We start from the raw sequence: 23,206 nt of genomic DNA, 5'->3' as shown, positions 1-23,206 counted from the left end.
GACACTTAGTATTATTCATTAAAATATACAGTCCAACAGATGACAATTCAGAAAGAAATTCAGCAAGGGAAACAGCCCTTCGCTGGAGTCAGATTAACCACATAATCAACCAGGCAGCACCTATGAATATGAATAGACAGTCGGGATTTTCGGACAGAGAACCAAGTTAATTTATTATCAAGGTACGTATGTCACCATATACAATCCTGAGGTCCGTTCTTTCACGGGCATGCCCAGTAAATCCGGAAAGCAGAATCGAATCAACGAAAGACCTCACCCAACAGGACCGTCAAATAACCAACAAGCAAAAGACAGACTGAGCAAATACAAAATAAGTAAAAAGAAATATAATAATGATAAATAAACAAGCAATAAACATCGAGAACATGAGACAAGGAGTCCTTCAAAGTGAGCCTGTAGGTTGTCGGAACAATTCAGTGATGGGCTGGTTCAGGGGGCTGACGGCTGAGGGGTAATAACTGTTCCTGAACCGGGTGATGTGGGTCCTGAGCCTCCTGTACCTTCTCCGTAGTGGCAGTAGCGAGCAGAGAGCATAGACTATGCGGTGGGGGTCCTTAATGATGGATGCTGCTTTCCTGCGACTGCGTAGATGTGCTCAATGGTGGGGAGGGTTTTACCCGTGATAGAACGGACAATATCCACTACTTTTTGTAGGATTTTCCATAGCAGGCCGTGATGCAGCAGCCAATATACTCTCCACCACACTACAGAAGATTGTCAAAGTTTGATTCAATATGGTTTGATGCACAAGCTGTTTTCATTCAAAGAATCCAAATTTGATTTTCTGAAAGAACTGATTATTTTTGCAAAGACTTTGATAAGTTACTGAATGAGATTTACTTTAAGAGTTGTGATGTTGGAGAATTGTCGTGAAAGGAATTAAACTGTGTATATATAATTTTTGAATTTGTATTTAAACTTGTAGATATACTGCCTGGAACTGAAACTAAAGTTAACCATAATACTTGAGAATATGAATTATATTTGGTTTTCTAAGTAGGGATAAGTAAAAAGTTTAGTCTCAAATCTTTTAAATAGAGAATAACACTAATGAGTCAGAGAAATTGGAGTAACAAAGGTTATTCTAATGAATATCACTGATTCTAACTAAACAGGAATTTGGCTTTTGTTGATATCTAAGATTTGAAACCTAGACAGGATGTTTGAATTTTGAATTGTTCTTGCTCATGTAAATATTTTGTCCATGTATTTTCCCCTTATAACAAAACCTTATTTCCAGAAGTGTCACACATAAAAGTTGCTTGTGAACGCAGCAGGCCAGGCAGCATCTCTAGGAAGAGGTATAATGTTTCGGGCAGAGACCCTTAGTCCTGACGAAGGGTCTCGGCCCGAAACGTCAACTGTGCCTCTTCCTATAGGTGCTGCATTCACCAGCAACTTTGATGGGTGTTGCTTGAAATTCCAGCATCTGCAGATTTCCTCGTGTTTGCGTTTCCTGCAGTGTGTGGTTTCTGTTCACTGCCTCCTTCCAATACCTGGATTCTTCTGATGGCCTGTTAGCACCAAGTGTAATTTGATTTTCTCCGAAGAGTGCAACAACTAGTCACACACGACAAGACTGCTGATACATGGGTGTTACATTTAAATGTCATGCTGAATCTGCACCAACTGCTAAGGAAGGAGAGGTACTGCCATGTTTACTTCACAATTGCACTTACATGCTGGGCCCAGAACAGATCTTCTGAAATGATAAGAGGAATTTAAAAGTTGTTAACACACTCAGCCTCTGATCCCGTTGAAGACTGGCTCACAGACTGCCCGCTTCCTCCTCCTGAAGTCAATAATCAGTTCCTCTGTCTTGCTGACATTGGGTAAGGGGTTTTGTTGTGGCACCACTCAGCCAAATTTTCAGTCTCCCTCCTCTATGCTAATTCCTCACACAGGACTGGCAAGGGAGGGGGAAGCCAGAATAAAGAGGGAGTGCTCTCTTTTCCCAGTGTTATTTTAAATTTGGTTTTAATATGCCTCTGCTGCTAGCAGAACATTGTCTATCTCCCATTTCTCCAACTTCCAGTACTTTTTCTTCCCCACCCTCCCCTTCCCATTCTGATTTTCCTCTCATCAGGTGCTTGCCCCATTTCTCTGCTAGACCCTCCCCATTCCCTTTTCTCCCATCATCCACTTCCCATCAGATTCCTTCAACCTCAGCTTTTCCCTCAATCCCCACACAGCTAGTTTCACCTCTGACTTTTATTCCTCCCCCCTCAAGACTCACCCCCCCCCCCCAAAGGCTCTCAGCCTGAAACATTAACTATTTATTCTCCTCTATTGATACTGGAGATCTCCTCCCACTGTTACTGGGCATTTCTGGATTTCCATCTTCTACAGCAGGTCTTATTTATTAATTACATGCAATAGATATTTGAAACTCCAACCTTGCTATTTGGCTTACTAGAACTCATTTAACTACACGGATGAAGGGGAACATTACCCAAGAACGGAAGGACAGTAAGGGTTTCTTGCAGAAGGGTCCACAGTAATATTGATCTGAAACAGGGCTGATAGGCAATCAGAATCAGGTTTATTATCACCAGCATGTGCTGTGAAATTTATTAATCAATGTAGATTTAAGAGACACTCTCTGTCCACAAAGTATTCACCACTGCCCTTGGAAGGTTTTGTTTTACAACATTGATTCAATGGATTTAATTTGGCTTTTAACACTGATCACCAGAAGACATCAAAATGAAAACTGATCTCCACAAAAAAATTCACAAATACCAACAAAGTAATTGATTACACAAGTATTCATCCTCTTTAATATGACACAGCAAGTCAATGGTGCTGTCAAGTGGTTTCAGAAGTCTCAATTAGTTAAATGGAGATCACCTGTGCAGCCAAGGCCTTTCAATTGATTGTAGTAACTATACACCTGTTTCTGGAAGATCCCACTGCTGGTGGGTCAGGATCCTGGTAAAAACTACACCATGAACCCCTCCACCCAACTCTACAAAAAGCTCATGGATACAAGAAAATTTCCAGTCACTAACTATCCCTGGAGTATCATCAAATGGAAAGAATTGATGCAGCTATAATTCTGACTCAAGCAGGCAGTCCTCGAAGTGAGTGACCCTACAAGAAGGGCTAGTGAGCAGCCACTGAAAGACCAATGCCAGCTCTGGAGGTACAAGCTTAGTGGTTGAGATGGGAGAGACTGCCCACACAGCTGTCACCTGTGTGTTTCACCATTCTCCTTATAGGAGTGGTAAAGAGAAAGCCACTCTTGAGAAGGGAAAAAAAAAATGACATTCCAGCTAGAATGCTCTATGCCTTGATGAAATCAAAATTGAGCTTTTGGCTATTAGACTAACCACTGTTTGGTGTAAGCCAAACACCACTCAAAAAACACCCTCCATACTGGGAAGCACAGTGGTGGCTGCATCTTGCTGTGAGGATGCTTCACTGCAGCAGGCCCTGGAAGGCTCATGAAGGTAAAGTGTAAAATGAATGCAGCAAAATACAGGGAAATGCTGGAGGAAAACATGATGCAGTGTGCATGAGAACTGACTTGGGGGGGTGGGGGGGAGAAAAAAAAAAGAGAGAAGGCAAGAGATGATTTGATTTCCAGCTACACAGGAATGGCTTAAAATCCACAAATTAATGTCCTTGAGTGGCAAGTCAGTCTAGACCACAATCCAATTGAGAATTTGTGGCTGGACTTGAAATGGGGCATTTATTCATGATCCCCATGCAATCTGACAGAGCTTGAGCAGTTTTGTAAAGAATAGGGATAATTGTAAAGAATGTAGTATCTAAATATGCAAAGCTGATAGAGACCTATCCACACAGACAAGGCTGTAATTGCTACCAAAGGTGCATCTACTGAATACTGACAGCAAGTGTGCAATCATTGTTTTTTGTAATTTAGATCATTGTAGAGATCTGTTTTCACTTTGATCAGTATCAAAAAGCCAAATTAAATCCACTGATTCAATGTTGTAAAACAAATGAAAATGAGTTGAATACTTTTTAATAGGCACTGTATATAATTTCAGGCATTGCCCCACTCCATGCTTGGCAACAATTGATTCTGCAAAAATATAAAATGGGCACTCATCTTTGTTATCAATGCAATCTGTTACTAATGCATTTATAACAAGTGTCCATCACTATTGATCACTCATGATCAACAGGCAATGTCAGCAACTGATGCTGTTATTTGACAGATCCAACAATCCTATTTACCCCCTTATGGCAAGTGTCACTATCTTTGTCAAGATAATTGTAGATCTAAACCTAGCCCTGGCCATTAGAGATCCTTGTCAGGGACTATTTACTGCATTAGACCAACAGCTCCACTGAAGCCTTATTTATACCATCATTTGGCAGGCAAGCCACATTGCATGTAGACATCAGACTCCAAATTCTGATACATTCCCAGGTCCACAACAATGGCCAGGTGAACAGAAAACCAGCTGACTGCCTCCTTGAAATAAATTCTGTATCCCTAGACTTGGAAATGTTGGCCCATAAAGTTTCAATGGAACCAAGGCATGAATAGAACCAAGCCATGCTAAAATGCTATTCAAATGTAACAGGGCAATTTTAAGTGAATCAGTGATACAATATCTTGGTCACTATACTGGACTTAGGTCAAGCATTGGCAAGTTTATTTGACATCCAAACAGTGAAAGCAATACATAACAATACCCACAGGATTATACTCATCACCTTTCCATTGTCACACATTTCCTATATTGAAACTTTTATTTGGTTTGTTCTTACAATTTGCAGGTCAAGGAGCTGGATTTTATGTTCTCATTATTTTAGCCAAAGTAACTGCAAGGACCAGGAACACCATTGACAATACCACAACTATACCAGGAACAGTAGCAAGCACAAGATCTGCAAAAGATTGAAAAGAATTAAGCTGCTGTGGTTGCATCAAATACAGCTGGAATTGAGAAAGCTCATCCACTTCCCAGAAGACCACTTACCTTGGAATATCATTTTTAGTCAACTAGAGTACATTCAAATCAGATTGTTTATTTGAGCTTTAAACTGCAAGTTTATATTTCTTCTGAAGAGAAGTGATTGCAATAAAGCAGAATTCTTAAGGATATTTTGTTATAGCTGGCCAGCCCTCAAAAATCAAAGTTAGCCAGCTGAGACAATACCTAGAATTATTTAACCAGTTCCAGTTAGGTAGAACCTCAAAAGTTATGATTACTCAGATTAGATTTTGCATTTGCTTCACTGAATAAATAAGAGCAGAGTTAGACTATTTGGGCCCACTGAGTCTGCTCTGCCATTTTATCATGGTCTATTTATATTCTGAACTCTTCTCCTGCCTCTTCCACAACATGTGACTAATCAATCAAGAACCCATCAACCTCCTATTGTCAGCTTGGCCCTGCACAACTATAGCAATGACTGCCACAGATTCGCTACTCTGGCTAAAGAAATTCCTTCGCAACTGTTGTCTAGGGCTGTGCCTTCTGGTCCTAAACTCACCTGCTACAAGAAACATTGTCTGTCCCTCCATCCAGAACTTCCAATATTCATGTTTCAACAAGATCACCCCTCATTCTTCAAAACTCCAGTGAGTACAGGCCCAAAGCCAAAGACTCCTCATCTGTTACCACTTTCATTCCTGAAACCTTTTACAAATGTCCTCTGGATCCTTTCCAATGCACCTTTTAGATAAGGGGCCCCCAACTGCTCACAATACACCAAATGCAGCGTGACCAATGGCTCATGGCCTCAGCATCACATTCTTGCATGTTCTCATCCTCTTGAAATGAATGCCAACATTGCATTTGCTTTTACCACCGACTCAAATGTGCAACCCAACTTTTAGGGAAGCACCTCTTGATTTTTGAATTCTCCCCATTTAGAAAATAGTCAACACCTTTATTTCTTCTGCCAATATTCATGACCATGCACTTCCCCGCACTATATTTCATATGCCACTTGTTTGCCTATTTTGCCCAAGTCCTTCTGTAGACCCTGCTTTCTCAATACTACCTGCCCCTTCATTCATCTCATTGTCTGCTAGCTATCAAACCCCCCCCATTCAAACAATTTACATACAATGTGGGAAGTAGTTGCAGTACTAGCCCCTACAAAACACTAGTCACTGGCAGCCAAATGGAAAGGTCCCTTTATTCCCACTTTGCCTCCTGTCAGCTAATTTTCTATCCATGATAGTAGCTTTTCTGTAACACCATGGGCCCCTCATCTTGAGTGGCACCTTGTCAAAGACCTTCTGAAAATCTAAGTAAACACTGACCATCCTGCCTGTTTCCTCAGAGTTCCAACAAATTTGTCAGGCAAGGTTTCCCTTCAAGGAAACCAGGCTGACTTCGGGGTATTTTATCCTGCATCTCCAAGTACCCCAGAACCTTGCCCTTAATAATGGTCTCCAACATCTTCCCAGCCATTGAAGTCAGGCTAACTGGACTACAATTTCCTTTCTTCCTCATTACTCCTGAAAGGGTGGAGAGATTTAGAATTTTCTTGTCCTCCTGAACCATTCCAGACTTTAGTAATAATCTTTCTGGCATCACTAATGCCTCCACAATCCCCTCAGTTACCTCATGGTCCAGGTGACTTATCTACCTTCAGACTTTCTTTCCAAGCACCTTAGTAACAGCAACACTTCTGCCACGACTCCTGAATGCCTGACATGTATGAACATTGTTCAGTAGTACATCTTTTGCTACTAATGCACAAAGGAATTTAAACTGCACAAAGTTTTTACTCTACCTCACATAGGCATGTTAAGTACATTTCAGGATTGTAGCAATCATTTTTTCTGGTTTCTGATGCAGTGTTAACATGGAGATGTTAACAGCACAATATTTTTGCACACACTAGTCATTACAAATTCAAGGGAACATTAGCAGCAATGTCTTCCACAGTGAAAACTAAAAAAATATTCAAGTTCATCTGCCATTTCTTTGACCCCCATTACTACTTCTCCAGTATTTTTTCCCCCAGCAGTCTGATATCCTCTCACTCCTAATGCATTTTAAAACTTTGGGCATCCTTTTTATGTTAGTGACTAGCTTGCCTTCATATTTAACCTGCTCTCTCCTTGTGGCTTTTTAATATGAAAGTTTCCTTCTGTTCTTAAAAGCTTCCAAATCTTTTAATATCCACTAATTTTTGCTCAGCAATATGTTCCCTTCTGGTTTTATGCAGTCTTCGATTTCCCTGGTCAGCCATGGTTGCCCCATCATTCCTTTAGAATGAGTTTCCTCCAGAAACTCCAGCCACCATTTTGCCCTCATCCCTGCTGGTGTCCTCTTCCAAAGCATCATACCTCAAATTCCCTTCACTCCACTGTAATACTAACAGGTTGACTTTAGCTTCTGTACTTCAAATTGCAGGTAAATTCTATCATTATGATCACTGCTTCCTCAGCACCATCAAGTTCAGAATTGCTATTTCCCTCATGGCCTTAACTTCAAGCTGCTCTAAAAAGCCATCTCATAAGCATTCTACATACTCACTCTTTGGATCCACCACCAACCCAATTTTCCCCAGTCTACCTGACTATCATAACATTGTCCACACATTCCTCTTTCATCTCCCATTGTTTGTTTGTTTTTTTTTTTTAAATAAAAATCCCACATCCTGACTACTATTTGGAAATGCTCATATCAGGGTCTTTTTACACTTGCAGTTTATTAACTGCCCACAATTCTACACTTTTGAATCCCATGTCACCTCTAAACATTTGATGTTTTTTTATATATAAATAAACCAGAGCCATCACCCTCCTCCACCTACTTTTTGATACAAGGTGTGTCCCTGATATTAAGCTCCAACTATGACCTTCTTTCAGCCACAACTCAGCAAGGCCCACAACATATCTTATCCTGTATACTGTGTTCAAATACAACACCTTCAATCCTGAATTCACCTCCTGCTTTGATTCCCCCCACCATGTTACACTTCAATTCATCCTACTGACTACAACTGCCTGTCCTTTCTCAGTGTCACTACACAATTCTGGTTCCCATCCCCTTTGCCAAATTTAAACCCCCCCCCCCCCCCCAATAGCTCTAGCAAACCTGCTTGCAAAGATATTGGTTCCCCTTGGGTTCAGTGTAACCTGTCTTTTGTACAGGTCATGCCCTCCCCCAGAAGTGTGAAACCCTACCCCAATTCCTCAGCCACATATTCATCTGCCAAATCATCCTATTCTTACCCTGACTGGTCCATGGCACAAGCAACAATCCAGAGACTACCACCCTGCTGATCCTGCTTTTCAGCTTCTACCCAACTCTCCCTTCAAGATCTCCTCCTGAACAACACCACCTACCCAAGTTGTTTGTACCAATATACTGCAACTTCTGCCTGTTCAACTTCCTTTAGAATACGTGGACCCAATCTGGGACATCAGTCAGCCTGGCATCTGGGTGTCCATCTTGTCCACAGAATCTGCTTTCTGCTCCAATTATGGAATCCCAAACTACTCTTCTCCCCACTCCTTCCTTCCCTTCTGAGCCACAGAGCCAGACTCTGCCTGAGACCCACTCACTGCAGCTTTTCCCTGGTAGAAGATTCCCCATTCCCCCCCCCCCCAGAGCAGTATACCAAGGGGAATGGCCTCATGGGTACTCTGCATTGGGTGCCCATTCCAGTTCTCCCTCATGACAGTAACCCAGGGACCTGCCTCCTGCAACTTCCCTGTAGCTCCCATCTACCTCATTCTCCTGTACGAGATGAAGGTCATCTAGCTGCAGCTCCAGTTCCTCAAGGCTCCAGGGAGCTGCAGCTCTGCACTTCATGCAGATATGGTTATCAGGAAGATCAGAGGTCTCCCAAAGTTCCCACTTCTCACACAAGGAACATACAACTGTGGACTGGACCCATTCTCAGCACTCTAGCTATATCCAGTAAAATTTACTGGAAACTTCAAACTTGTACCTGTGCTTGCCCAGGCTGGACCACTAACACTGCCCCAACTCAAACAATACTTACTAGGTTTATGAGTTTCAGGTAGATGTGACTTGGTATGTGTCCATTGAATAGGTCCATAAGTCAACAACCCCTTCGCACTGGTGTGTGTTTCTCTTTTGGTTTTTTTTGATTGATTAGGACATTCCTATATATATTGGAAAATGAAAACTATTTAATATTGTGTTTTTGGAGCAAAGGAAAGTAGTGATTAAATACTCAAACTTACAATAGTACAAGGTTCCAGATTGTCAGGAACACAAATTTCAGTTCTGCAATGCAGAAACACCACAGGATACTTGGTAAATCGAAACATTTGCACACTGAAATTGGCTGTTGTCTCATTTCCAATTTGATTGTGATACTGCACAGTCTCATCACTGGGACATCTGAAGAGGAAATTATAGAAGTACATAAAATAACTTAGTCAATAAGTGTTCAATATCAATTGGAGAAATTCTGGTCCTTCATGACCAATTTTCTAAAATTACAAATATGAAATTAATCCACCTTCAAGCTTAAATTACTGGAGAATGGAGGGAAACAAACATTTCTAAAATTTTGAATATTCAAGACCCAAGCACATTCTAGACTTCCCAAATTTGAATTTAGCCTTTGGAAAAATAGTGTATTAAATGAAGTTGGAGTAATCATGCTTAGATTAGGGCCACTGACTGTTGAATGCAAGCAATCCACTGATGAGATGAAACACAAGACCATCGAAGAGGTTAGTAAGGTACAGACTTAAAACCATGTGTTATAACATTGCAATGAAGAGCCAAGAATCCTCCTTACCCCTTCTTTATTAGGTAATACTGGGGCAAGTCATCTGGATTTTTGGTTGGTGTGGCCCAGCAATCATTTATGGTCAAGATAAACAAGTTCTGTTCTCCAGGCTCAATCTTCAAGCTGATGTACAAGCGCTCTGACCAAGGTATAACTGGCAGGTCCACATAAGCAGTTTCATACTTGACACTTTCATAGAGAGCCATTGATACGGTGACATCTCCTTCCTGCACATGGAATACTGCAATTCTAAAGTGAACAGATTCATTTAGCCTCAGGCCAGAGCAAAATTTGAATAGTACAAGTGCATTCACTCATATCCCCAAGGTAATGGGGTAATTTGAGAATGCTTGAATACATTGCTTATTGGCAAAACAGAATTAAACATTTATATTCTTAGTTACTTCAACTATGTTGAAGGCCATTTTATTGCATTTAGATTGCAGCATCACTAAAGGAGATAGAAGGGCTGCTGGGAATATTGTAGGGTTGACAATGTTTGGAGCATTTTCACTGCAGTGTTTAAGTACAATGTTGCCACTGATGCAAAACTCATTTTACAGTTTTGAGAACATTTACTGTACTGAAGTATACCTAAAGTACTATCTCTTTCTACCAGATCTACAGGAGATTTGGTAACAAGTCTGTGGTATTCAAAGTTAGCATGGCCATTACATCAATTGACAGCGTCTACAACCTAATAGACAGATTAGCTATCCTTCTGTGGTGATCGCAATCAAGTTATCACATCAAAACTGAAAGTGTGGGGAGCAAATCTCTAGTATTATTTGATTAGAATTCAAGTCAGGAGTGAGAAATTGTTTTTGGCTCCAATGTTGGAACCGGAACAGTACAAGGGACATCACCCAAACACAGTATCCTGTCAACTTCATTAGCAACTCAGTACAAGATTTGCAGTTTTGTATCTAGACAAAAAAAGCATAGAATTAGAAAGTACATCTTCATCAAATGACCCTTCAGCACATTTGTACTCGTAACTAGATAGTCTTGTATTCCACCAAATGGGAAACCCTTCCAATTTTTGCAAGTTAATCTGTACAAGGAAGAAAAGGAAAGTTTGTCTATTGAACTTACGTAGCCTTTGGCTGTATTGGAAATGCAAGCTGCACTGTCCTTTCACGGTAGTATATACAAGTGAAGTCAATTGCTTCAGAAGGGAGCCTGGTGATAATGCCTGTCGCATGTTGAGTTTCCAGTTCATTCATGTACATGATGTGTGTAGCATTACTCTAAAACAAAAGCTTCCCATTAGAAATCATTCATGAGGGTCTTTCTTCCAAACTAAAATACATTGTTATTAATATGCACAGGGTGCATTTTAAAATAGGTTCTGTGTTAATGTGGCTTAACATAGAATCCCTATATTGAACAGTTCAGATCCTGCCATTTACAGCAAGACCAGCCATAGGCTTGCTTAGTTTATACACTTGCCCATTATAGGAAGAGGGAGTTAACCCTGCAGGAATTGATAATCTCATCTAATGACCCATCTCAGGTGAATAGAACAGTTACACAACTTAATATTCAGAGCCAGTACACAATAACTCCCAAGTTTCTAGATAATTTCCAAGCCACACTGCACAACCATCACTGAACACTACAGCAAACAAAAAGCCAATAAAAATCCAAGTACTGTACCCAAACCAACTATTTTTGTCTGCTCATTAGCAGAGCTTGCAGGAATCTATCCAACTAAGCAAACTAAAAGCAAATTTGAAAACAAGTAATGAAATCCTTACCAGCACAACAGTACCACAACTAGAGTAATTACTGTGGTGTATAGTGATGGAATAGTATTCTTCTCCATTTACAACTTCTATTGAAGCTTTGCAAGCATCTTCTATCAGCTGTACAGAGTCCATGGTTACATTTTTCCAATCAAAATAATCCTTAATAATTAGTACTTTTATGTAGGCCTGCTTGCACTCAACTTCCATTTTTATATCTGCAGAAAAAGACTCACTTTTAATGACTTCCCTGCCACATCTTGCCAACTTCATAAGCATTGCAGTTTCAATCAAAGTCCCCCCCAGGTTACAAGTGTCTGATTTACTGGTAGCTTGTGAATGGTGGGATGGATAGGCCAGCCACTGCAGGCATCTTTTGTATGGGAACTCACTATATCTTCCAGAGGAGCCTGGGTGGTCAGGTTAAATGGCCTGATTTAGCTACAAGTTGGCCTATTTAAAGTTGCCAGGTGGCTACATTGTCAACAGGCAAACTGTTTTGAGTTGTGAATTACTTCTTATGAACGGAACACTTGTAATCTGGGGATGGGATCCTGTTTATTCACACATGTGGGCAATGTAAAAGCAACATTTGACCATTTTCAACTACTTCCCAAACATGGATAATTCAGATGGACTGTCACAAGTTTATATAATCTGGAGTTGCCTCATCAGGCTAGGAAGGAATGACATTTCTTGAAAGACAAACAAGCTGGATTCATAGTTCACACTGAGTGGTGTCATTTCAAATTCAGACTCCCAATTACCATGGGGTAATAACTTTGGGTCAATAAACTACCTTTGAAGAGTAGCTTAACTTACTCAATGTTACATTCATACAGAGCACAGATAGAAATATTCCTCGAAATTGATTTGGAGATAAAAGTATCTGCTAATGAAATTAATGAGGCAGGTTTGTACACCTGAAAACACTAAAGGATTCTCCCCCCCACCCCCCAAAAGACCTTGGAGTATCCATTGGACTAGAAGCCTGCTGTATCCACACCAAGCGTTCAGCCATTTGTCTTGCATCATTCCCAAATCCTAGGACAACAGTTAAAATGTTAGGCACCTGAAAAGATGGTCAGTGAATGAATTTAAAAGGACACAATGCTATTGGTAGTCAAAATACTTCAGGAAGATTTGATTGCTAATACTTGACATTTCCAGCTGCTTCTCTTGAAATAAAAAATTGAGAACTTAAATAATAGTGTTTTAAACGATCTAAGTGCAAGTCACCATTTAGCAAAGAGCACTAGAACCACAGGATTAAAATCAAGGTAGTTGAAATAGACCATTAGACTCTGGAGATGACAGTAGAAACAGACCAAATCTTTTAACAGTTTAAGAGTTTTCAATTATATCACATGTCAATCTACAATTAAGCAATACAAAGATGGCAGGTTGGTTATTAGTTCATTAGCCTTCAAAACAAAGTCAGATTTCACAAAGTAGCTTACCTTCACAAGTCTCTCCTCTGAGCCCATGAAGGCAGTGGCACTGAGCAAGCCCATCTACAACAACACAGGTCCCCTCATTCTTACAAGGATTGGGGTCACAATCTAGTGGGGGAAATTGGCCAATTATATTAGAATACATAGAAGTAATATTTAACTATTAAATATCAGCATACAGGAGGGAGATTGAAAATTTGGCTAAACAGGACAATAACAACCTTTCACTCTGTCAATAAGACCAAGGAATGATTGTAGACTTTAGGAGGGGGAAACCAGGAGGTCCATGAGCCAGATCAGCAACTTTGAATTCCTGGGTGTCATTATCTCACAGGACCTGTCCTAGACCCATCATACAAATATTATTGTGAAGACATGACAGCACCTCTACTGAGGAGAGTGGAGGTTTGGCACATTATCAAAAACCTCAGCAAATTTCTATAGATGAGTGGTGGAAAGTGCACTGGCTGCATTATAGCCTCATGAGGAAAATCCTACCAAAGTAGTGGATTCAGCCCAGGTAAAATCCTCCCAAACATTTAAGCACATCTACAGGAAACATTGCCTTAGAAAAGCAGCATCCAAAGATCCTCACCACCCAGGCCAAGATCATTTCTCACTGCTGCTATCAGGTAGGAGATACAAGTGCCTCAGAACTCACACCACTAGGTTCAAGAACAGTTACTACCCCTCAGCCATCAGGCTCTTGAACAAAAGGAGATAGCTACACATTTAAGGATTCATTTATCTTGTTATTTCATACTTGGTATTTATTGCTATTTATTTACATCTACATTTGCAGTTTATAGTTAAGCTGGTGTTCTATAGACTTGCTAATTACATCTACAAAGAATCTCAATTGTATGTGGTTACATGTACATACAATAAGTTTTACTTTGAACTGCAACCTCATACATATTGGAGGTCATAAGTTTATAACTGAGTCACTTAAAAATTGACAGAAGCCACAGACCATTTTGACAAAGGTCTCAGACTTAAGGTAGCAACCAGTGCCAAGATGCTAACTAACCTAGTGTCTTTCCAAGAACTTTTCCCAGGATTTTCAGCTCCTGTATTTCTTAAGCTTCAATACAGTAGTTATTTAATTTTATCCAACCATAAATCAGCTAATAGGACTGGGATTGAATAGCAATAACTATAAGTACATATTTAAATTACACACCAGCCTAACTAATTACTAATCCTTCATGCATGCAGAGTCCAGACCATAGTGTTTCCATTAGAAAGAGTCCTCACTTTACCTCTACAGGCTGTGAAGACTAGAGCCCCAAGACAAAACCAGCAAAGTCAGTGGTGAGCTTATGAGCCCCATGTAACTTACTCCATATCTAAATCTTTATCACTAAATTATTTAATAAATACTATAGTATCACAGCTTCCAACTAGTAGAACTTACAAAAGATTTAACAAGGGATGTCTTAGTTCCATTTCAGATAACACCTCAAAGGGGTGAATTATTAAAGATAAGAGTTTGTATATTATTTCAAGCATAGCTTAAAAGTTTTGTAGGAAACAATAAGATAATCATTGATATTTCATTTAAGATGGCTGCATAGCATCATAGTAACATGGTAAAATATCCTACTGGAAGTTTTTTTTTAAAAATTACTTACCAGCACCACACACAGGAACAACAACTCCACAAAGCAGCAACATCAATACCTTGAACAGTGCCTGTAAAAATACACAAGCTATTAATTCATTTCCCATCAAATTAAAAAAAAGGAAAACCTTTCCTCCTCTACTCATTCTTCTACACACCATAGCTCTAACTCATTCCTCACAGCCCAGAACCCCACCCCGTCTAATGACTTTTAAAGTCTGGGTGCAAGTGGGCGTCTTGAAGGATTATTAATTTCAGCTGCAGCCTAATCTCTACCAGAGAAATTGTTAGGTTTAATGAATTCATAATTAGTACTGATTAGATACGAAAGGAAACGTGAAGGAGCACAACATTGACAGAAAGGAACGCTTGAAATCTATTATTCGAGATCCTTCTGATGACTGCCTAATGATTGATCACTTGTATCGAGAATCGGGGTATTTGAGTTGTAATGACCGTTTGAATGGACCTGTCAGGCAGGATGGAGGGAAAGCCGACACCAGAATGACTTCTTCGATCCCTCAGTGCGAGAAAGTGATTTACTTTCATTCGGCCTATTTCACTGACCCTCAAGTTCTGCAAGTTCCGCCGTGGTAAAATTAATCGATTTAAACTTTGAAAAAAAAAGCTTTGTTCTGAAGATCATAAATTCTAGTTACAACCCGCTTTTGCAGCCGTGGGAGGGCGCGGAGAAAATTACAATCAAATGCCTACTTCTTGGAATGTGATCGTTGTTCTGTGTTAGGAACACGGTAAACAATTCTGTTCACTGAAAGTCCCGCAGACAGAGAGAGATAATGACTATTATTATGTCTTACTGGAGATGGCTTTTGTACAAATAATAGAGATTACATCAAAAAGATCATGCTGGTCTGTGTGTGTGTCTTCCCCTCGCTTCGCTCCCGCCTCTTTCCCTTCCCCAACCCCTTCTCTCTACCCCCCTCTCTAAACCCCTCTCACTCCACCTCTTTCCTCTCCCCCTCTCCTTATCCACCCTCCCCTCATCTCTCTCCCCCCACCCCTCACCCCTCTCTTTCCCCCCCCCCACCCTCCACAAAATACTGAGACTGGAGTGCTGTTGTGTTGGATAGGTGTTTCCCATTAGTTCTGTAAACGAGCTGCACACCAGCAAGGAAGCCTGTTGAAGGTGCAACTCTGTTTCAGTGAGGATGAATGAGAAAAGTGATACCACAGTCTGGCTTGGTGTGGCCCATCAAGTCTGTACTGGCCAGCAAGCACCCTCTTACACCATACCTAAACAATCCCATTCCACTTTGCACTATCCCCTGAATTCCCCAAAAGTGCTACAATTATTTTCATACGATGTGGAATTTCCAGGTACCAATTAACCTACTTTACTGGCTAGCCCCTATTGACATGAATGGGACTGTAGTTTAGGGGGTGAGTAGTTTCAAGTTCCTTGGTAAACACATCACCAATGATCTCACCTAGACAGTACATACCGCCTGTGTGGTGAAAAAAACACAGCAGTGCCTCTTTCACCTCAGATGGCCAAAGAAGTTTGGCATGAGTCCCCAGATCCTCAGTACTTTCTACAGGGACACCATCCAGAGAACCCTAACTGTACTACCCCCAATCGCAGGGCACTGCAGAGAGTGGTGCAGACAGCCCAGTACATCTAGATAGATAGACATACTTTATTGATCCTGAGGGAAACTGGGTTTCGTTACCACTGCACCAACCAAGAATAGAGCGTAAATATAGCAATACAAAAACCACAAACAATCAAACAACAATATGCAAACTATGCCAGATGGAAATAAGTCCAGGACCAGCCTATTGGCTCAGGGTGTCTGACCCTCCACGCAAGGAGCTGCAAAGTTCAATGTCCACAGGCAGGAACGCCCAGTGTTGTATCTCGGTGGAATATGGCCGGAATCCAACAGCAAAAAGTTCAATATCCGGGCTACAAACACGTTCCTCAATCGTAACATGACCAGGATTGCACCATCCGTTGTTAACCAGAACAGCAAGCCCCCAACTCCTTTACACTTACCACTCTCAGTGCACTTCCAGTCAGCCTGAACGGTCTGGAAGCCATCCATGGAAAAGTTTTGTCGGGTATGTCCTTGTGCAGCCACGTTTCAGTAAAACACATAACACTGCTCTCCCGAAATGTTCTGTGGATGTGACCTTTCCTCTATTCAGGACAGTTACAGCAGTAATTGTGTTCAAAGGGCCCAAAGGATCATCAAGGACTCCAGCCATCCCAACCACAAACTGTTTCAGCTGCTACCATCTGGCAAACGGTTCAGGAGCATTAAGGCCAGGACCAACAGGCTTTGGGACAGCTCCTTTCACCAGGCCATCAGATTTATCAGTGTACATTGATCTGATTGTGAATCTGACTGTACATTGTATCTGACTGTACATACATGTATACAAAACAATTCTGTATACAGTCTTAGAGTTTGGGCAATATTCTCCCACATTTCCCTTCCTTGTTGCTTGTACATTGCAACAGAGACACAACATAAAGAGTTTTACTCCCTTGGATGTAAGAAATAAAGTAAGTACAATACAATACAATGTTTGAGATTTGGGAGGAAAGTGAACATGCACAATCCACATGCAGGATTCAATTCTCTTTTCTGGAGCCGGGGGACAGCAGCTCCACTACCTTTATCCCTGTTGACTGGGTCTGCTGTGGACCCGTGGTCAAAAACAAAGCTTGTAACAGATGTAGTAGTGCAGAACCTTTCTCAATGTTGCTCTGAGGTACAAGAGCAAACTCGGTGCTCAAACCAGAAATCACACTGCCAGTAAAACTCCAGTAAACTATTATCAAATGATTTGCAAATCGCAGGGTTTGGCAAATAGCTCATGGAGTGACATTTGCTTCACTTCCTTCCTACCCATCACGGCTTCAGATCCCATGCCCCCTTTCACTCACTTTAAACTTATCTGTTTCACTGGAACATCGATTATAACACCGTGCAAATCCAAAAGAAACCCCCAACAAAGCAAATGAAGTTTCTGGGATTTTAACTGAAGTAACATCCAATACTCCAATAGTCAGTCCAAATTGTTCTGTAACTAGGATAGGGTTAAATCAAGATTGCTGGAGCAGAGTGGATCAAACAGCCTACTCCACAATGTATTGATAAATAAATAAATATTTCAGAATAAAAAATGACGCAGCAGACTGTAACACCATAAGAGCAACTGTTAGTCTCCCCTTTTGGTGTGAAAGGGGTGACTTCTCTCTATTCCTCGTGTGTGTGTGTGAGAAAGAGAGAGAGAGAGAGAGAGAGAGAGTTCTTCAGTTTTTCATGCATGTCTCTGAAGACAAGCATTTCAGGTTGCATGCTGTATATGTTGTCTGATAATAAACGGAACCATTTGAAATATCTGGTGATCTGGCACTACTAAAATCCTGGGTGTGCCAGATTATTGGAGTTTTACTTATCTTTGCAATTACATTATATTTGTCTGTGATGCAGACCAGCTATAGAACACAGTTCTCCTGCTTCTGTCTTTGAAACGGGGTGGGATATATTGTATTCCATTTGAATGTCCTTCTACTTGAATCTTCCACTGCCCACCACTACTGGGGAACAATTAGGCACTGATTGCTAATATTCCACAAGCTTATTTATCCAAAGTATGGTAAGGAAGTGGACAACATTGCCAAAAGTACTTATTAAATCATAGTCAAAGAGCATGACAGCACAGAAACAGGCCACTTGACCCATCTAGTCCATGCCGATCTGTTTTTCTGCTTAGCCCCCATCTACCAGTACCACGACCATAGCCCTCCATACCTGACACTCACGTACCCATCCAAACTGTTCTAAATGTTGCAATTGAACCCACATCCAACACTTCCACTCAAATGTTTCACCTTTCGACCTAAGCCTCTGGCCTCTAGTTCTAGTCTCACCAAACCTCATGGGAAAAGCCTTCATGTATTTACCCTAATCATCTCCCTCATAATTTCTGATACTTCTATAAGGTCTCTGCTTTGAAAGGGAGAATATAACTACAGCTGTGAAGATCCCTGCTGCACCTGATGACCCTGTGATCTCTGTCTCGGAGACCGATGTTTGGCTGTCTTTAAAGAGAGTGAACCCTCGCAAGGCAGAAGGTCCCGATGGAGTACCTGGTAAGGCTCTGAAAACCTGTGCCAACCAACTGGTGGGAGTGTTCAAGGACATTTTCAACCTCTTACTGCTACGGGTGGAAGATCCCACTCACTTCAAAAAGGCAACAATTATACCAGTGCCTAAGAAAAATAATGTGAGCTGCCTTAATGACTATTGTCCAGTAGCACTCACGTCGACAGTGATGAAATGCTTTGAGAGGTTGGTCATGATTAGACTGAACTCCTGCCTCAGCAAGGACCTGGACCCATTGCAATTTGCCTATCACCACAATAGGTCAATGATGATGATGATAGGCATCCGTTAGTCTCGTGAGACCATGGATTTGTGCCTTAGAAGGTTTCCAGGGCATAGGCCTGGGCAAGGTTGTATGGAAGACTGGCAGTTGCCCATGCTGCAAGTCTCCCCTCTCCACGACACTGATGTTGTCTAAGGAAAGGGCATTAGGGCCTATACAGCTTGGCACCGGTGTCATCGCAGAGCAATGTGTGGTTAAGTGCCTTGCTCAAAGACACAACATGTTGCCTCAGCCAAGGCTCGAACTAGCAACCTTCAGATCACTAGACGAATGCCTTAACCACTTGGCCATGCACCAACACACGGTCAACGGCAGATGCAATCTCAATGGCTCTTCACATGGCCTTAGGCCACCTGCACAATACAAATACCTAAGTCAGGATGCTGTTCATCGACTGTAGCTCAGCATTTAATACCATCATTCCTACAATCATGATTGAGAAGTTACAGAACCTGGGCCTCTGTATCTCCCTCTGCAATTGGATCGTCGACTTCATAACCAGAAGACCACAATCTGCGCAGATTGGTGATAACATCTCCTCCTCGCTGACGATCAACAATAATGCACCACTGCTCTACTCTCTCTATACCCATGACTGTGTGGCTAGGCATAGCTCAAATACCATCTAAAAATTTGCTGATGATACAACCATTGTTGGTAGAATCTCAGATGGAGACGAGAGGGCGTACAGGAGCGAGATATGCCAACTAGTAGAGTGGTGCCCCAGCGACAACCTGGCACTTGACGTCAGTAAGATGAAAGAGCTGATTGTGGACTTCAGGAAGGGTAAGACGAAGGAACACATACCAATCTTCATAGAGGGATCAGAAGTGGAGAGAGTGAGCAGTTTCAAGTTCCTGGGTGTCAAGATCTCTGAGGACCTAACCTGGTCCCAATATATTGATGTAGTCTTAAAGAAAGCAAGACAGCAACTATACTTCATGAGGAGTTTGAAGAGATTTGGTATGTCAACAAATACACTCAAAAACTTCTATAGATGTACCATGGAGAGTATGCTGACGGGCTGCATCACTGTCTGGTATGTGGGGGGGGGGGGCTACTGCACAGGACCAGAAGAAGCTGCAGAGGGTTGTAAATTTAGTTGGCTACATTTTGGGTACTAGCCTACAAAGTACCCAGGACACCTTCAAGGAGCAGTGTCTCAGAAAGGCAATGTCCATTATTAAGGACCTCCAGCACCCAGGGCATGCCCTTTTCTCACTGTTACAGTCAGATAGGAGGTGCAGAAGCCTGAAGGTGCACACTCAGTGATTCAGGAACAGCTTCTTCCCCTCTGCCATCCGATTCCAAAATGGACATTGAACCCTTGGACACTACCTCACTTTTTTAATATATATTATTTCTGTTTTGTTGCATGATTTTTAATCTATTCAATATGCGTATACTATAATTGATTTTCTTACTTATTTATTATTATTATTTTATTTTTTCCTTCTTCTTCTATATTATTTATTGCATTGTACTGCTGCTGCTAAGTTAACAAATTTCACGACACGTGCTGGTGATAATAATCCTGATTCTGATCTCTCCTCATTTTCCTATGCTTTAGGGAGTAAAATCTTAACCTCTTTTACCTTTACCTATAACTTAGGTCCTCAACTGCTGGTAACATCCTTGTAAATTTTCTCTGCATTCTTTTAATCTTATGGATACCCTTCTGTAGGGTAGGTGACCAGAATTGCACACAATACTCCGATGTCTAATACAACGTCAACATCCCAAATCCTATTATTCTGTATACTAATAATAGTGCTATCGTTCTGCCCAGTCCCATCGACCCTCACCCTCCTTATCCCTCCCATCCATGGGAAGGGAAGTATTGGTATTCCCAAGGCTATGATGCTGGAATCTGATCGAACACATGCAAAATGCTAGAGGGACACATCAGACCAGGCTGCATCTATGGAGGGAAATGAACACTTGATGCGTCGGGTCAGGACCCTTCATCTACAAAACCAGGGCAATTTGGATTGGTTACTTAGCCTGGCGAGCTGCATACCTTTGGGATGTGGGATGAGCTGGAGTAAACTCACACGGTCACAGGGAGAATGTGCAAACCCCACACGGACAGAGCTGAGGTTTTCCATGCTGAGAGGTAGCGGATCTACCATCTGTACGACTTACCACCCACAATGCTGCTAATTTACTGAGACTGGATATTCACCATACCAAAAATTACACAGCGTTGAGTGCAACCTTGAACTTTTGTTCTGTCTGTTTTCCTCTATCACAAGCCTATTGCAGTCAATAGTGGGTTGGTTTTAAAGTTGCCCCATCTTGACTTTTTTTTAGCAAATATATCTATATACAATCCACAATAAGGAACCAACATCGCCAGTATAAATACAATGATCAGTTTCTAAACAACTCTGAACAAGTGCCCCTCTGGTATGAGACGTTCTATAGCAGTCCTCGTCTACTCAGCTGCATCTTATGATTTTACAGTGATGATAGCTTATAAGTTTTGGTACAAGCAATGTTCCCTCTAATATTTTTTACAGCTGTGCGGACCAACCATTGCTCTGAGCAGGAAATTTTTACACGGCTTGAAAAATGGCACAGCACTTAAGATGTTTTTTTTTGTAAAATGCATACTATGAATATTTAGAATGAAAATTGAAACGTCACATAGTTTTGAATTTATTTATTAATTGAACTGTTTAATGAAATACAATACAAGAAAATCTTTCATGTTTTGTAATGTTTTCTTGTCTGTCTTTATTACAAATCCATTGTCTATAGTGGGTGGTGGGGCGGAGATACGTCTCTACCAAAGGAGGTGTGAAGTACTCCTTTCCTACGCTGGTCTGAAGGTGTAGGGTAAGGTGGCAAGGTGTGGCACCTGCTTAGTCCCCTCCCCCCTTTCAGGGTCACTGAAACCATTGGAGCAGGTGATGAGTGGTTGTATGAGCAGCTGGTGCGTTATCACAAGTCCTGGTTATTTGACCAGATGCCAGGTAGACAATATCTGAAGAGTATTGATGACGACTGGGGTCACCTGTCTTGTAAAGGCACTGCCCAGAAGAAGGCAATGGCAAATCACCTATGTAGAAAAGTTTGCAAAGAACAATCATGGTCATGGAAAGATCATGATCGCCCACATCAAACAACATAGCACTTAATGATAATGATTGTCTATAGACACTGTCCAGATTAATTTCACATCCAGATGAAAGATGTCTGAATCATCAATAGATCATCCACTGATGTCAACAAGAATTGACAGTTCTTCAAAGTCTTCATCTCGAAGCATATAGTTCAACATATCAGTGAACGTCTTAATTGAACCAGTCTTAACTTTTTCAGAAATGACAACTTTGAACTCACAGTATTGCTGCGATATTTTTGAAGCAACACTGTTGTTGTGGTTTGTTATATTAGCTGAGTATTTTTTGTCAGTCATACAACATCCTCTTTTCCAAATTCAAAACTGATTGTGTTTGCAATAGCAACAGGGTCAAAACCTTGCCATTTTCTTAACTCATCGTCAGATCTACCGTCCAAGAGATTACACACATCTTGAATGAATCTAATAGTAGGTTCAGTGTTGACATCAGATCTTAAAGATGCAAGCAAATCTTTCTATTTGTCACTCCAATAAATAGTATCACCAAGATACTATAACCATGACTTGTTAATTTTTGCTTTTGCATACTGTAATATTTCAGTTGTATTCAAACTGCATTTTCTGAAAGAATTTACAAAGAGTTGCCAGACTTTGTTAAGGACAGTTAATGCTATTCAGTATTGTGGATTAGTCAAAATCTTCAGGCAGAGGTTTCTGATTGGATCATTATATTCATTAACTTGCTCTTTGTAATACTGGAGCAAAACTTCATAAGTCCTCATTAAAGCAGTAATGGCAAAACGTCTTGACAGTCACCTTACTTCGTTTAGTAGTCGAAATGACACGACATCACATTCTGTGACATAAGTTTATTCTTCTAGCTTTCCTTTTTAACCAATGACCTGAAGAACATTTTATACTCTGTTCATAGCAGTGTTTCTATATCCTGTAAAATTGATACTTTTTCCAATTATTAACATACTTTCAAAATTATGCTAACATTATATACAATAAAATTCCAGCTGTGCGGCACCAAAGGCTACGTGCATTGGACCATTTCAGTCACTGCATGGCCATGCACCTGAGGGAACAATGGAATTTATCAGCCAACATCATTTTCTTTGGCTATTTG

At 41.0% G+C, this 23,206-nt stretch overlaps 1 protein-coding gene across 1 annotated transcript; it reads right to left on the bottom strand.

Annotated features, from left to right (window-relative positions):
* Positions 1 to 4,760: 4,760 nt before the first annotated feature.
* Positions 4,761 to 12,990, bottom strand: LOC140210445 (pancreatic secretory granule membrane major glycoprotein GP2-like). The gene is made up of 7 exons (XM_072279411.1): positions 12,947 to 12,990; positions 11,499 to 11,704; positions 10,834 to 10,988; positions 9,748 to 9,987; positions 9,182 to 9,341; positions 8,977 to 9,100; positions 4,761 to 4,887 (listed from the first exon to the last, which is right to left on the bottom strand). Exons 2-7 carry the CDS (start codon positions 11,694 to 11,696, stop codon positions 4,793 to 4,795), a joined length of 972 nt encoding a protein of 323 aa, XP_072135512.1. The 5' UTR covers positions 11,697 to 11,704; positions 12,947 to 12,990; the 3' UTR covers positions 4,761 to 4,792.
* Positions 12,991 to 23,206: the final 10,216 nt, after the last annotated feature.

The sequence above is a fragment of the Mobula birostris genome, chromosome 15 (genome assembly GCF_030028105.1).
Source record: "Mobula birostris isolate sMobBir1 chromosome 15, sMobBir1.hap1, whole genome shotgun sequence".
Taxonomy (NCBI): Eukaryota; Metazoa; Chordata; class Chondrichthyes; order Myliobatiformes; family Myliobatidae; genus Mobula; species Mobula birostris.
This window is presented reverse-complemented; position numbering and strand designations above follow the sequence as displayed.